This window comes from Rhineura floridana, chromosome 1 (assembly GCF_030035675.1).
Source record: "Rhineura floridana isolate rRhiFlo1 chromosome 1, rRhiFlo1.hap2, whole genome shotgun sequence".
Lineage (NCBI taxonomy): Eukaryota > Metazoa > Chordata > Lepidosauria > Squamata > Rhineuridae > Rhineura > Rhineura floridana.
Window position 1 is genome coordinate 189,422,624 of NC_084480.1, and position 14,635 is coordinate 189,437,258.

The 14,635-nt window shown below is 40.1% G+C and overlaps 1 protein-coding gene across 7 annotated transcripts in view; it reads right to left on the reverse strand.

Moving 5' to 3' along the window:
• The window catches only part of MYO10 (myosin X), a 246,686-nt gene that overhangs the window by 18,766 nt on the left and 213,285 nt on the right, over positions 1-14,635 (reverse strand). For all 7 annotated transcript variants that reach the window (XM_061589660.1, XM_061589684.1, XM_061589651.1 and 4 more), the window contains 7 exons: positions 13,355-14,257; positions 11,999-12,122; positions 10,642-10,885; positions 9,933-10,028; positions 4,668-4,761; positions 3,327-3,382; positions 494-636 (listed from right to left, as the gene is read on the reverse strand). In XM_061589660.1, the coding sequence (XP_061445644.1) occupies positions 494-636; positions 3,327-3,382; positions 4,668-4,761; positions 9,933-10,028; positions 10,642-10,885; positions 11,999-12,122; positions 13,355-14,257 (1,660 nt within the window). The remainder of the gene's footprint in view (positions 1-493; positions 637-3,326; positions 3,383-4,667; positions 4,762-9,932; positions 10,029-10,641; positions 10,886-11,998; positions 12,123-13,354; positions 14,258-14,635) is intronic.

Sequence of the window (14,635 nt, forward strand, 5' to 3'; positions counted from 1 at the left end):
CTGTCTCTTTTTCAGAGAGAATTCCTTCCAATTCAGCCCAACATCACAAGCTTTAACAAGAGATATCTGGGGTAGAGCTCTGCCAAACTATCAATGACACTCAAGGGTTTACCTCAATAAACTGTAGGCAGCTTCTCTACCAACTTTGCTGCTGTAATCTTTTCTGTTTTTTCCAGGCTACCATAGTCTTGCATCATGGTAAATAAGCTAAAGATTGCTGGGATGGTGTGAATGAGGAGATATAGTAGGTCACACAAGTATTGTAGAGATGTAGGAACCAGGCCTGCTAGAACAGGCAGGAACTTCTCCTCATCACGGCATCTTAAAGTAGTGAAAAACTCCTCTGGACACATAATTGGCTTATTGACTTAGACATACTGCTTAAATGTGCCCTCTGCAAATTACTAGCAAGTACTTCAAGCACCTGAATTTAGTTTTTTTTTAATTAAAAAAATCATTCTACTGGGGGATTTCTTTTGCAAGATTTTCTTACCCCTCACTATGAACTCTTGCCCCTCTACTCGGGTATCCCCTTTAGATCTCTGCAGCAGGGTGATCCAGTGATGCATCTCCTCCGGAGTGTCCGCGTTACAGTGAAGAACACGATTAGCAGTGATGATCACAAATGAATTGGGTCTACACAGGAAAAATAAAGGAAAATGCCTGTATAGTAAACATGGACACTATTTGGGATCATAACAAAATTATGACTTATACCACTAGCTGTCAGCATAAGCACTTCCTCCTTGTTTGTACTGTACATTCAAGCATATGCTGAATCACTTTCTTTATTATTTTGCTTTAACTGACTTGCTTTTAAAATCTTGGTATTCGAAAGCTTGGCAAAATCCCATAACTCAGTTACTTAGAGGTAAGTTGCATATATTTTAACAGAAAGCTGCCCCTATTATTACTGCCTTTTATGCATCTGAGTAAGCAATTTGCTAAAGTCATCATGAGGGCCAGAGGAGACACATTTTTTTTTATTTATTAAATTTATATCATGCCCTTCCTCCCAGAAGGAGCCCAGGGCGGCAGAAGGAGCTGAACTCGGCATGGCATTTAAATCTCACATCTTGCTCTGATTGGCTGCCCCAGGTAGCCAAAGAGAGTTCAGGGCTTAGGCTCTTGCAGAGTGCATGCCACAAGACCTTCTAATGCTTCCCTGCAATCCCATATCTGAACCATATTTTTTCAGAGAGGGCATCTGAAGGACTAAATCATATAGAGGCAATAAAAGATGAAATTCAGGTAGTTACTGGTTCTAGATGATATACTCCAAAGAGTTCTTTCAAAAACTTGAAACATTCTTTTTAAAAAATTCAGTCATCTAAAATCAGTCATCTTACTGGAGGACTAAAGGCCGCCAATGTAAGACAATTTTTAAAAACATCTGAGGGAAAGATAGGAAATCAGAAATGTGCTAGGTTTTTAAAGTTCCACAAATTTGTGGAAGATAGGCCTAATAATGTTATGAGCTAAGACAGTTAGGTGGAAGCTCCACACTCAGGGGCAGTATCCTTTGTCTAAAAATCACACACAAACTTGTCCTGCGGTCTATTCACACTGCTATCATTTAGGCACCTAGCAAAAGCATATTTATTTACCCAGGCATTTTAAAAGATCTATTAATTTGTGTAAATTTCTATCTGTTATAAAATATGTTTTTATCTCCTGACAATCATGGGGTGGGGTAGAAGATATTTCTTTTATGTTGTATATTGCCCTGAATCACATATGGTGAAGCACTGTACAAAAATGTTTTAAATTTTTTAAAAAATGCAATATTCAAATGTCATGACTGTCACATAAATGCCATAGGAAACCCTTCAATGTGATTCTGGCTATACAGGGGAGGCACAAATGTCTGAGAACTGCTCATTTCACAGATTGCCCACCAGCACCGATGCTCTACATAATTAGGGTAATCCATGTGGCAGATGGCTTTCGGGTATTATATTCTCTATGCAGGCCTCAAGGAAACAGTTCCTCAAGAAATGGAAGGTTCACAATTGAATGTTTATCACTTGACAAAACTTGCACGTATGAATGAGCCATCACAGATCTAATACAGTACCACAGACAGAACTTTCACACTTTCCTATAAAACTTCAAATGGAGTGCTTTTCAATGGAGTCAGTTCATACATTCAACTGTTTCTCAAGCATACAGATATCAAGTGATGTATGTATAATAAGCCATAATGTGTAATAGTCCATAAATCTTTTTGTTTGAAATCCTGAAACTGGTTACTCCAAAATAATTCTGAAACATGGAGCACATTGTTTCAAAACTACAGCCAAAGCTGTTTCTGCTTCTACCTTACTCAGATCTGTCTCAGTGAGAATTAGTTCAAACTTTTGCTGGTTCATTATGAGGATCAACATTAAAAAGATGCAAGATCCGAACACACACCAAAATGGAAATGGACTGCCTTCAAGTCAATTCAAACGTATGGCAACCCTATGAATAGGGTTTTCATGGTAAGCGGTATTCAGAAGGGGTTTACTATTGCCTACCTCTGAGGCTGAGAGGCAGTGACTGGCCCAAGGTCACCCAATGAGCTTCATGGATGTGTGGGGATTTGAACCCTGGTCTCCCTGGTCGTAGTCCAACACCTTAACTACTACACCAAGGGGTGCTTAATCTGCTGAATTAAGTTGTTGTTAACTAAGAACTGTTCTAGCTTTCTTTTCTTCATTAATTCCTCAAATTAGATAGTCTCATGAAGAAAAGTAGCTGAAACATGTCCTGATCAAGGGGATGGAGTGACTCCCGTGAGGAAAATTTGCAGCATTTGGGGCTTTTTAGTTTAAAGAAAATGCAAGGAAGAGGTAACATGACAGAAATGTATAATATTATGCATGGAATGGAGACAATGGAAAGAGAAAAGATTTTCTCCCTCTCTCGTAACACTAGAACTCATGGATGAATGTTGGAAGATTCAGGTTAGACAAAAGAGAGTACTTCTTCACACAGTGGAATTCGCTCCCACAAGAGGCAGTGATGGCCACCAACCTGAATGGATTTAAAAGAGGATTAAACAAATTCATGGAGGAAAAGGCAATCAAGAGCTACTGGCCACGATGGCTATGCTCTGCTTCCACAGGCAGAGGCAGTGTGCTTTCAATACCAATTGCTGGAAACCGCAGGAGGGGAGATTCCTCTTTGCATTCAAGTCCTCTTTGCGGGTTTCCCATGAGCAACTGTAAGACCAGGATGCTGGAGTAGATGGGCCATTGGCCTGATCCAGCAGGCTCTTCTTATGTTTCGGAACAAAACGGTTAACAAAAAGTAAGATGTCCAAAAGTGGCATTTGATCTTACCGATCTGGACTGTCAGATGCACATACAGAATCAATCAGTCCCACATCCAATGTGCCCTGTGTTCAAAAGGAAAATGAACATTGTGTTTTCTGGTCTATGAAATACATGCTTGCACAGTTCCATGTGTGGATTGTATTACAAACTGTGATAATATATGATTTGGAGGATGAAGGTCAGTGGATTCAAATTCTATAATATGAGGTAATGAACATTTTATCACTTTAGATAAAGAAGAGCTTGAGCAGATGGAACAAACATCTTTTGATAAGGCTTTATTTTGTAAGACAGATGGTTCTACTATAAGCTTCTTGTGCAAGGAAAAAAATGTCTTCCAAGCATAAATTTAAAAAGGTCAATCCCGGCCTATATATTCATTGGTATATGATTGCCTTTAATTGTGTAAATCTTGCTGTACAAGTGTAAGTCTGTGCTTTGGTCTGTTTCCATAGTTTTCCCCAACAGTTGCTCCTAGTTCACCCATCACATTCACCAACCCACTTTTTAGTGGCTTCCTCAGAGGAAGCATGAATGCCCTTTTTTTCTTTTATTATTTATTTCTCCAATTTGTAGACCGTCCATCATGTCAACATGATTCCAGGGTGGTTTCCAGTAATGCACAAATACACCAATACATAACATATTAACAGTTATTTAAAAAACAATTAATAAAAAAACCCAGCCAATACAGCAGTTACTAATTTACTCCAAACATCTAGGACATAGGTTTGTTTTTACAATCTCCACCATTCAAACTCCTAGGGGAAAGGCATTTGAGAGTCGGGGTGCCACAACAGAGAAGATCCTCTCATGTCACCATTCTGTGGGCCAAACCTGCTGATGGGATGGCAAGAATAATCCATATGAACATTGCACTGGTGACCACATTACCAAGTCCCACCCATTTGGTGGTCAAAAGTTACTACACTGTGCAAAGTAGGCAAATTTTGTTTTGCCAAGTACATAGCAACATGGGAACCAAGTCAGACCATTGATTAATCTAGCTCAGAACTATCTGTGCTGACTGGCAGCAGCTGTCAAGGGTTTCAGACAGGAGTCTTTCCTAGCCCTGCCTGCAGATGCCAAGGATTGAACCTTCTGCATATGTTCTACCACCGAGCTAGGGTGAGTGATGTAGTGGCAGAATATAGTTCAACCAATCCAACAACTAGGCGACCTCTGTCTTGGAAAAATTGAGCAGTGCAATCCACAAACCATATAGTATTTGTAATGTACAAAAGAAACGGTATTGTCGGAGATAAAGCCTCACTGACAACCAAGACCTTCTGTTCCTGAAAGTACACACTTCTGAAGCTGCCTGTGTGCCACTACATCCTTCCTTACCACAGCATTCTGTGGATTCGCTTGCTCATCATGCATTTCTCTGATTTCCTGTTCTGTGGAAGCGTGGACTTGACTCAAGACACTGAACCATTGACTGCAGGGACAAAAAAAGGGGAAAAAGAGAAAGGTTAGCAAAAAAAATCTCATACAAGAGGATTGTCTTCCCTACTCTCTGGAAATGAAACAAGGTCTGGTGATCTATTTAATTTCCCCTGGAAGGTTATTCACATTCCTGACACTCTGTAAGTTCATCCCACTCCCTCCCTCCCAAAGTTAATGAGCTCCAAAATGAATGATTGTCTATAAATACAAAATATAATTGTTTAATAATCTGAATCCACTGATCTTCATTCTCCAATTCATATCTCATTATGACACTGTTATTACCATTATGACAAGATGAAGCCTTTTTATTACAAATGACACCCTGAGATTTTTCACAGAAAAGCCAGGAGAGGACATATCAGTGATTTTTACATGGCTGCTGTATCTGATGTATTACTTTGGAGCCATTTCTAACAATGTGTTTGCTTCTTTATTACAATGCACAATATACATCTAACTGAAGACAAAAAAATGTATCAAAAATTCCATACATAATTCATTCAACACATAAAACACTTAATAATCCATCCAAAATACAATTCCTTGACTCCATAACCTTTTCACACATTTAATCTCTATTCCCCAACTTCTCCAAGTTACTCTGTATTTTTATGGGTTTTTCAAACATGCTTTCTGTTGTAAGAAAATCAGCCGTTTTCAAGTGTTCCTTACTTATCTTAGTTGTTATTTGATTCCTTTTCCAAATTTTGGCAAAAACAATCCTAGCTAATATAAGTTTATATAAAATTGTCTGTGTTTATCAACAGTTTTTAACAAAAATTAACAAACCAAACATGGTTTGATAATATGAAATTAAACTGAAAGTTTTCATTTATTAAGCTAGCCACCATCCTCCAGTGCTCAATTGATGCCACACCCTTTTCCACATGTAAACAAAAGCTCCTTTTGATACTCTACACATCCAATATCTCCTATCCGCCTCTCCTTCTCTACTTATTTGTTACTTTTCCATGCCATTGCGTGGTCATCTTCAAACAATTCTCTTTCAAAGTCCAGTGCAACTGAAAAACATTATCTTCTAGCCAATGAAAGAAGCCCAAACTTGCTTCTTTAACGTCTATGCCTCTTGGAGCCGACGTTTTCAGGGCATTAACTATAATGGCTTGAGACCCCTGACACACATAAGAACAAAAGCATAACCTAACATTGCATCCCAGGCTATGGCTGAAGGCACATGAGGCCAGGACCCTGCTGAAGCTAAGCCGGGTCAGGTCTGGTCAGTGCCTGGATGGGAGACCACCTGGGAACCATATGTAAGTCACCTTGGGTTTCTATCATGAAAAGAAAGGCAGGGTATAAATGAAATAAATAAATAAATCACTAGGACTATTTCCACCCCATTGTGCATCACTATTCATATTATGCTGCAGCTTATCTGCCCTCTCTTCTGACATTCTGAGAACATTCTGTAACATTCCACAATATTCTTTACATAAAGCTATCTCAATTTCTCATTTTAGCTTTGCCACCTCACCACTAACATCCTTCTCCGTTTTACTAATGCATTTGTTAATGGGACAGCGACAATCTCATATTTTTATTCACGTGTCACATCTTGCGTTTTAGTGTTTCTCCAAGGAACCAAGTGGCAGCTTACATGGAGCTCAATTTATCCTTGCAACAAGCCTCTGGACTGAGTTAGGCTGAGAGAGAAATTTGCCCAAAGCCACCCAAGGTTTCTATTTGCTAAATGCATCCATTTTTAAAGTGTGATAGATTTCTAATTTAAGAGAGACAGGCTATTTTCCTCATTTATAGGCAGGATAAAGAACCTGTGGCCCTCCACTTGTGTTCGACTCCAAAACCTACAGCCCCAGCCAGCATAGCCAATCACAGGAGACAATGGGAATTGTAGACCAGCAATGTCTGGAGGGACACAGGATACAACCCCTGATTTACAGACCTGATTTAAGTGGCTTTTGATTGACTGAACAGAGAATAATTACAGTCCAAGTTAAATTAGGTAAACATTAACTTCCACCAGGTGTTTCTGTTCAGAGCACTTTATACTAATCCTTGGGCAAAGGTGAAAACAGATAATGACTAACTATTCTGGCATCTTTTCCAAGAATAGAGGAGTCAAACAAAGGCTGTATTGTTGCCCCCCCCCCCTTCTATTCAGTCTTCATGTGAAGTCAGAATCATCTAAGGCTGGGTGGTTACTTTTTTTGGCCCAAGGGCCAAAAATTCACCCTTAGCCAACTCGGGGGGGGGAGAAGGGAGATGATGGCACATGTCTGCAGTGGGTGCAGCCAAAAATTAGGTGTGGCCAACCCACTGTTGCATGCAGATATACACACAGGTGCATAGTCCCCTCTCTGCTCAACAAATTATCAATTTGCTGACCAGGTGGGAGATGATTTGCCTCTCCATCAGAGTGCCTAGGGCTGGGCAGAGAGGTTTAGAGCTCTCCACTCACCCCAGCACTGTATATACTTTGGGTTTTTTTTTCCTTGTTGTCACTGCTGCCAAAATTGGTGGGGTTGGGGGAGAAAAATGCTTGGGAGCTTGATTTGGTCTCTAGGCCAGTAATTACCCACTCCTAATCTGAACAGACTGTTTTGTGGAATAAACAAAAGGAGACATTTTTTTCACACAACACACAATACATGCAATTCATTGCCACATGATGTGCTGATGACCACTAGCTTATAAAGGACTTTAATAAAATGGAGGAGAGTAGCTGATCAATCACTGTTAGCCAAGAAAGCTTAAAATGGAACCTCCGTGATTCAGAGGCCACATACTAACAGATCATCATAATCTATGCACCACATTTTCTCCAAGGAGGCCAAGGGGGTGTACATGGTTCTCTCCTTTCCTTTTTATCCTGTGAGGTAGGTTAAGCTGAGCGACAGTGACTGGCTCAAAGTCACCCAGTGAACTTCATAGCTGAGTGGGGATTGGGACCCTGCTCTCCCAGGTCATAGTTCAACACTAAACATTACATCACACTGCTCTCAGATGCTGGGATAAACAAGACGGAATGACCATCATCACTCCTCTTTGGTTTTTGAGCTTCTTCACTGCATTTGGCTGGTTGATGTAGGAGATAAGACGACATGGTGGTGGATTAGATGGATCTGTAGCCTGTTTCTGCCAAATCAGTTGTTATACTCTTCTGAATTATGTGCCTGATGTTGTGAAAGTGGATGATTTCCAGATTTCCAGAAACATTTCCACATATAAGTCCTCTTCAGGTGCTCTTAAATGCTATCTGTTGAGGGGGAGTGGGGCTGTGCATGCCAATCCTTCACCCTCCAGCCCCAGATTTTCCACATTGAGCAGAAAGGTCTGAAGTGGGATTATAAATATGTTCACTTGCTGTACAAAGTACTTTATAGATTCCCAGTTGCAATCCTATACCCACTTATGTGGTAATAATTCTCACTGATCTTAATGGGCCTCCTTTCTAAATAGATGTGTATAGGATTGCTCTGCTAGATAGATAGATAGATAGATAGACAGACAGACAGACAGACAGACAGACAGACAGACAGATAGATAGATAGATAGATAGATATTGACTGTGCAATCTCCATGATCATCTTGTCCTCTGTATCATGTGATACAATCACAATCTGGCTTGGATATCTCAAAAAACTGTTTGGAATTTGCTGACTGCTGCAAAAATGCTGGTTGCTAAGAAAAGGAGAAGTAATGCCATTCCCACATTAAAAGAATGGTTGTCTAACATAATGAAAGTGTTTAAAATGTCACAATTGACAGAATTACTAAAATTGAGTGATGGTGAATTGAAGTCATAAGGTTTCTACAAGAAATGGTCTCCTTTTATTAACTTCATGAAAGATAGATGTGATCTCTCTCTCTCTCTCTCTCTCTTATGCAGGGAGCATGAAAGCCTAGCATCTGGGAGAAACAGGAAGTGCAAGAGAGACAGTAATCTATATCTGCAGTACATTTGTACTTTTTTGTTTTAAGAAAGAATTTGGAAGGGAACGGGGCAAAAATCCCCAGGGGGCAACACTGATGGCCAAGTCTCACAGATCAGATTGCTACCTCAGCATTTCTGTTCTCTGCCAACGATCAGCTCAGTGTTTAATCTTTTTTCTCATGCCAAAATATATATATGAGGTGAAGCTTAGTTTTCTCTCATGCAGACATATATTAGCATAAGGAAACCAATGTAACCATAACGTTACCCACACACACCTATAAAGAAATGGACAGTATCAGATTTATCATTAACCTCAAGGTTCAAATAATTTAAGGGTTCAGTTTCTAGTACAAGACCTTTTGATTTTAGTACATCTGGAAAATAATTAGCTCCCATTATAATCAAGGTCTTTCAGGACAGTGTCTTATGGAAAGATAAATAAAGAAAATGACAAGAGCTCATTTGAATATATGGGTGTTGTGTATACTACACACATTTTGAAACGCATGCAATTATCTTCCTGTTTCGGAAAAAAGAGATAGGTAGATATGACAGAGGACAAAAGTCACCTTAAACTCTAGAAAATTTTGTTGGCACTTCAATAGATCTGTTATTAACATATTTGAATCTTATATTAGAATCTAAGCCAGTATGGCATAGTGGAGCCAGTAGGGTATAGTGGACAGAGTGTTGGATTAAGTTTTGGGAGACCATGGTTCGAATCCCCATTCAGCCATGAAGTTCACTGGGTGACTTTGGGCCACTCACTGTTCCTCAGCTTAACCTACCTCTCAGAGTTGTTGTGAGGATAAGATGAAGAGGGGAAAAACCATGCACACTGCCTTGAGCTTACTGAAGGAAAGGCGGGATATAAATGAAGTAAATAAAAAATATATTGTGTCAAATTTCCAGCTCTCTCTTTAACAAATAGAATCAGACCACTGGACAGAGAGAGAGGGTTTCTTTTTAAACCTTAAATGAGGTCATATTTATGAGCTTCATGGCCATCTTTCTTTGGAGCATGAGCACTGGACCTAATGCTTAGAATGCAGTTAGCAGAACTCTATTTGAAAACCTCCATTTGAAAGACACTCTATTGCTATGACTTATTTTATTTTTCTGTGGGTGAGGAGGGGGAGAGAGAATACTACTGTGAGTTTAGTGCTGGCCAAGTGGTATTAGGGTTCACATCTGCAAAGAATAAATGTAGCTGGAACAGGAAAAGAGGAGAAAGTTCTTACCTTGCATCCTCGGGTGACTCAGCAATCAAATGATAGGTCCTATCTGCCATGACAATGTCAATTCCATTTTCCTTGCTAGTGTTATCAATGATATCTCTAGAACGGATAGAGAAGGGAGAAATACCATTAATTAATACTGACAAAATCCTGATGTTTGAAAAATCAGTTTTCTTAATATGGATATTAAGCTCATAGAGTCTAGTTTTAATGCCTAGAAACAATTTCACCCCTCTTTTGTTCCCATAGGCACCAATGCATTCTTTATGTCCATGCTTCTACAAAATTAACGTGGGCATTAATATTGATTTGCTTCATCTTCATCTCCGTTTTCTTCAGCTATTGATCTGTGCCTGTTACCAGCCACTGGCAAATTTATGTGTGTTGTTTGAGGCAGATGATTTAAACTGGTCATAGAGCTCACACTAAGCTGGAGTGAACACATAAGGTTGGTTCCAAAGAACCAAGAGTGGAAGGAAAACAGCTGCTAGTGCTGCTCTGCAAATAGCGATGCTGATCGGCAGAAGAATCCGATTCCAAGAAGCAAAGACTGTCAATACTGTCTCCTCAGCTGGTGGTGGGAAGAGGCATGATCAGTGTAGGCTGGGCGAAGTGAGAAAGAAACGCATCCTCAGGTTTAGCAGCTTTTACTTCTGAGGACATTGAAGGAGGTTATTCTACACATGGGAGGCCTTAAGAGGACTTCACTTACTTGGCTGTTCGGATTTCAAGTGTTCCTTTGAGTTTTTCTTCACTATCATTGTCAAAGTACATCAGCTTGGACTGCCGGAGTACAAACCAGCGTTTCTTCCAGTTTCTCCTGGACAGGGTAGATGATCCACCACCTTTCTTATGCAGCCAGCCTTGCTTGAGAGCTTCCTGTTTTGAGCGGAACCATAAGAAGGTTTCATCTTTCAAGACACACCAACGGCGCTTCCATGTATTCATCAAGCCACCTGCAAAAGGGGGTGGGTGGTGGTGGGGAGAGAGAGAAATAGGCTTTAAAACCTGGTTTTAAAATATTACTATTTTTTTTAAAAAATGTCCTATACTCCTCTGCATATTCTGCATAGTGGGAGAATGTCAGTAGAGACGAACAAGCTGCTTTTCAGATATGCTTGTAGATCAGAACTATTTCTCATCAGGAAATCCATTATAAGCTTCTGAGGAACCCCCAGAAGCATAATCTTAACACCATTAGTCTAGACAATTAATAAGTATTAAAAACAGTAAAAGCTGCATAGAGCCAAACAAATGGTCACCACTTTTAATAGTTGGCTGTCACAGGGTTGTACGCTTGGTTTCAAACTGTCCCCACACACAAACCAGCATCTGAGAGAGCAATCAGCTTCAGGCTTTTTCTCCTAGCTGTGTTGTCTTCTCTCCACCCCTACCTTTCAGCCATGATCCAATCCTTCTGAGAATAGCATAATCCAAATAACAGGGCCCTGAGTCAGAAGTTCAAGTCCCTTGTCAGAATGCCTGGCAGATGGGAGTGATGGATCCATCACTCTTGAAAATTAAATGAAAAAATACAGAGTTGTGTGACCTTTATCCAAGCAAATTTGACAGAAACTCATGAGAAGCAACAGCACAATCACCAGATAGATCAAAACTATTGGTCCCTTGGGGAATGTTTCAGAGAAAAGAAGAGCTATTTCTTCTCTCTTATAGCACTTTCACGCATTTAGGAACACCTCTGCATGATTTTACATCTCCGATCAGCTTGAACACTGGGCCTTAATAATCTTCTTGGATGTATTTACTCCTTGTTTGCTCCTGCGTTTCTAGGCTGACTTTGAATATACAGTACTTCATGTTTATTAATTAGGACACATACCATGAGAAATACACAGATGAGATAAAACTAAAACAGATGAGACTATTTCCATCAGCATTGAGTACAGGAATTCTGCCTGGTAAAAAAAAAGCATTATTCTAAACACCATTAAAGGGCTCCATTTTATCGTAATTTCTGGCTATTTTACATCACCCCAAAAAGAAGCACAGCACCAATACACAATTTTTAAGAAAGAAAGCTCTTTACATTACTCTGGACTGTTCCATACCTTTCATGTACAAAAAGCTATGGAAATAAGGAAGGCTGACGCAACTGTAGACAGAATCCCTCCGGTAAGAAAGTTCATCATCTGTATCAAACCTCGAGTCAAAGTCTTCTTCACTGTCTTCAAACTGGAATATCAACCAACATAACGTGGAAAATTGATAGAAAAAGAATAAAAGGGAACATTTTCATCATACCCCAGCCCTGTTTAGATGATGTTATTTTCTACTGACACATTACTAGAAAAGCAGGATCTCCTTGTTTGCCTGATCAGTGGATGGAAAAGGGGAGGAAGAGCCTGAGCCTGAAGCCAGCTGCCCATTACCCACAGGCAATCCCAAAAAGTGGGGTAGGGTGGAATAATGTCTGAACAGGTCCTCTCTGGAAGCTCGCACACATTTCCTCCCTTACCCCGCTACCGGGAATATGAACATTCCTAAAAGAATAGATTCCATTTGGCAAAAAGATCAGTTTTCTATATCCCTTTCTATTAAGGTTATTTACCTTGCTTCTATAAAATAATGTGACCTTTTGGTCACATGTTGCTTCATTCATAGTCACTAAAATTAATCCTGTCCTTTTTTTTGATAGGCAACCAATTCACTACAAGTGTGATTGCAAAGTTGCTATTATAATGTACCATTTTTAAAAAATCTTAATGATAAAAGGGAGTATCTAATTAAATCTACAAAGAACATAACTTTTAGTAGATTAGCCTTATGAGCAGACATGAACTTCCAAGGTACAGCAAATCAAAACAACCTCCCCTATGTTTTTAGGAACAGTATATTAGGAAATGCTTATTTTCCTTTTAACCTCAACCCATCATGCACTTTTTCCTTTGCTGAAGGAATTCTTTCCTTCATGATGTGTGCTCAACACCATGAAGGCTTTCATAGTACTTCCCTGTTGTGATATACACAGTTCTGGGAAAAATTTGATTTCATCGTTGTGTTAAGTTCCAGGGAGTTATGGCCTGTGAGCTCTTAAGGACTGGTGTTTGAACCACATTTGAACAGCAGCCATTAAAGTAAAAATTGAAAAATATTTTATTTTTTAATCTTGCTGTTAACTGAAGCTGCACTTGGAATATACTAATTCTTAGATTAATGTTTTCATTACCTTTTGTGTACTTAAAACTATTGAAGGATCACAAACAATAAGGAGGCTGCCCCAAGCAACTTAGGGAAAGAATTTGGTATAAAGTTTATTTTAAAAGCTGTGCCTCTACATACCTTGACTGTCAGTAAACAGCAGCCCTTTAAAAAGAGAACTGTGCTGAATTAACTTTTGACAACGTAACCAGGAAATTTGGACATTATTTTTATTCTCCGCAAAAGACAAAGAAAACAATACTCACAGAAGACTGAGCTCCCTCGGAACTAAATCTGTATGCTCCAGAACTGTTGTATGTCCCCACAGAACAGCGATAGTCAGGGGACCACTGACTACTATGAGAATTTGAAAAGGTTACGCTGCTTCCAGAAGTGATAGCGCCATCTTCATAGTCATCTTGGTCATAATCATAGTCCCCATCAGGAGAAATTAAGTCTGTGGAATTTGGGGGCCTGCATGATATATTTTCTGGCATGCAGTATGTTGATTCACCACTGGAGGAGTTGTGGAGACTAAGGGAGTCATGGCTAGAAGGAATAAGTGTGGTGTTGCCCATGGCAGGACTTGCCAGCACTACTGTGTCATTCATGTATGGGTCCTCTTCTGAAGAGTCATCACTGGTCCTGATGCCACTTGTCCTTTGATCCGAGTGACCATGTTCACTTGGATTAGGTGAATCCTTGAATGCGTCATCATCTGCTTCAAAGCCCTCATCAACCTCCTCCTCAGGGTATGGCTGACTGAAATTAAAATTGGGTTTTTCACCACCTGTGTTCCCAGTCAACTCACTAAGCTCTGAACAGAAACCGCTGCCTACAGAGAGCGTCCTCTCAATGTTTCGGACGCATTCATCAATTTCGTCAAAGTTCAGGGACTCCAAGAACTCCTGTGCTGCTCGGCAGGCTTCATCCTCCAGACGTTTCAATTCCTCATCTCGGAGCTGTTGCAGCCTCTGCAGTGATGCCTCCGTCAGCGACAGTTCTTGTTGCTCCTTCATGCGCTGCAGGTCTTCAATCTCTTTCTCCAGGCGCAGAATCTCTTCCACCTGCTTGTTTTCCTTTTGCTTCTCCAGCTCTCGCTTTAGCTCTTCTTCCTTTTGGGCTTTCTGAATAGCTGCTAGTTCCTGCCGCTGCTTCTCTTCCTCAGCCTGCATTTTGACACACAAGATTCCTTATTCTTTCTCTTGCTAAACAACTGTGATTCTTCTACATTGTACACTTTGAAGAACTCATCGCCCTGCTTTTACATAAGACAGTCAATTTCATTATACTGCATACCACAAAAAGCACAAATGTATTCAAGTCTAAGGGTGGTATTATGTATTATAGGCAACACAAGGCTGCTGATTAAAATGGCAATCTCATCCTGAGGCCCCTTTCCCATAATATGCAGTACAACTTCCCCTTTGTCCTGACATTATCCTGTGTACCTCCCTACCCCCACATCCCTATCATTGCCTGTTGCTTTTGGAGGCGATTAAATTCTGAACAACAGTGGGGTCCTGGACAAGGGCCTGTGAGACTGC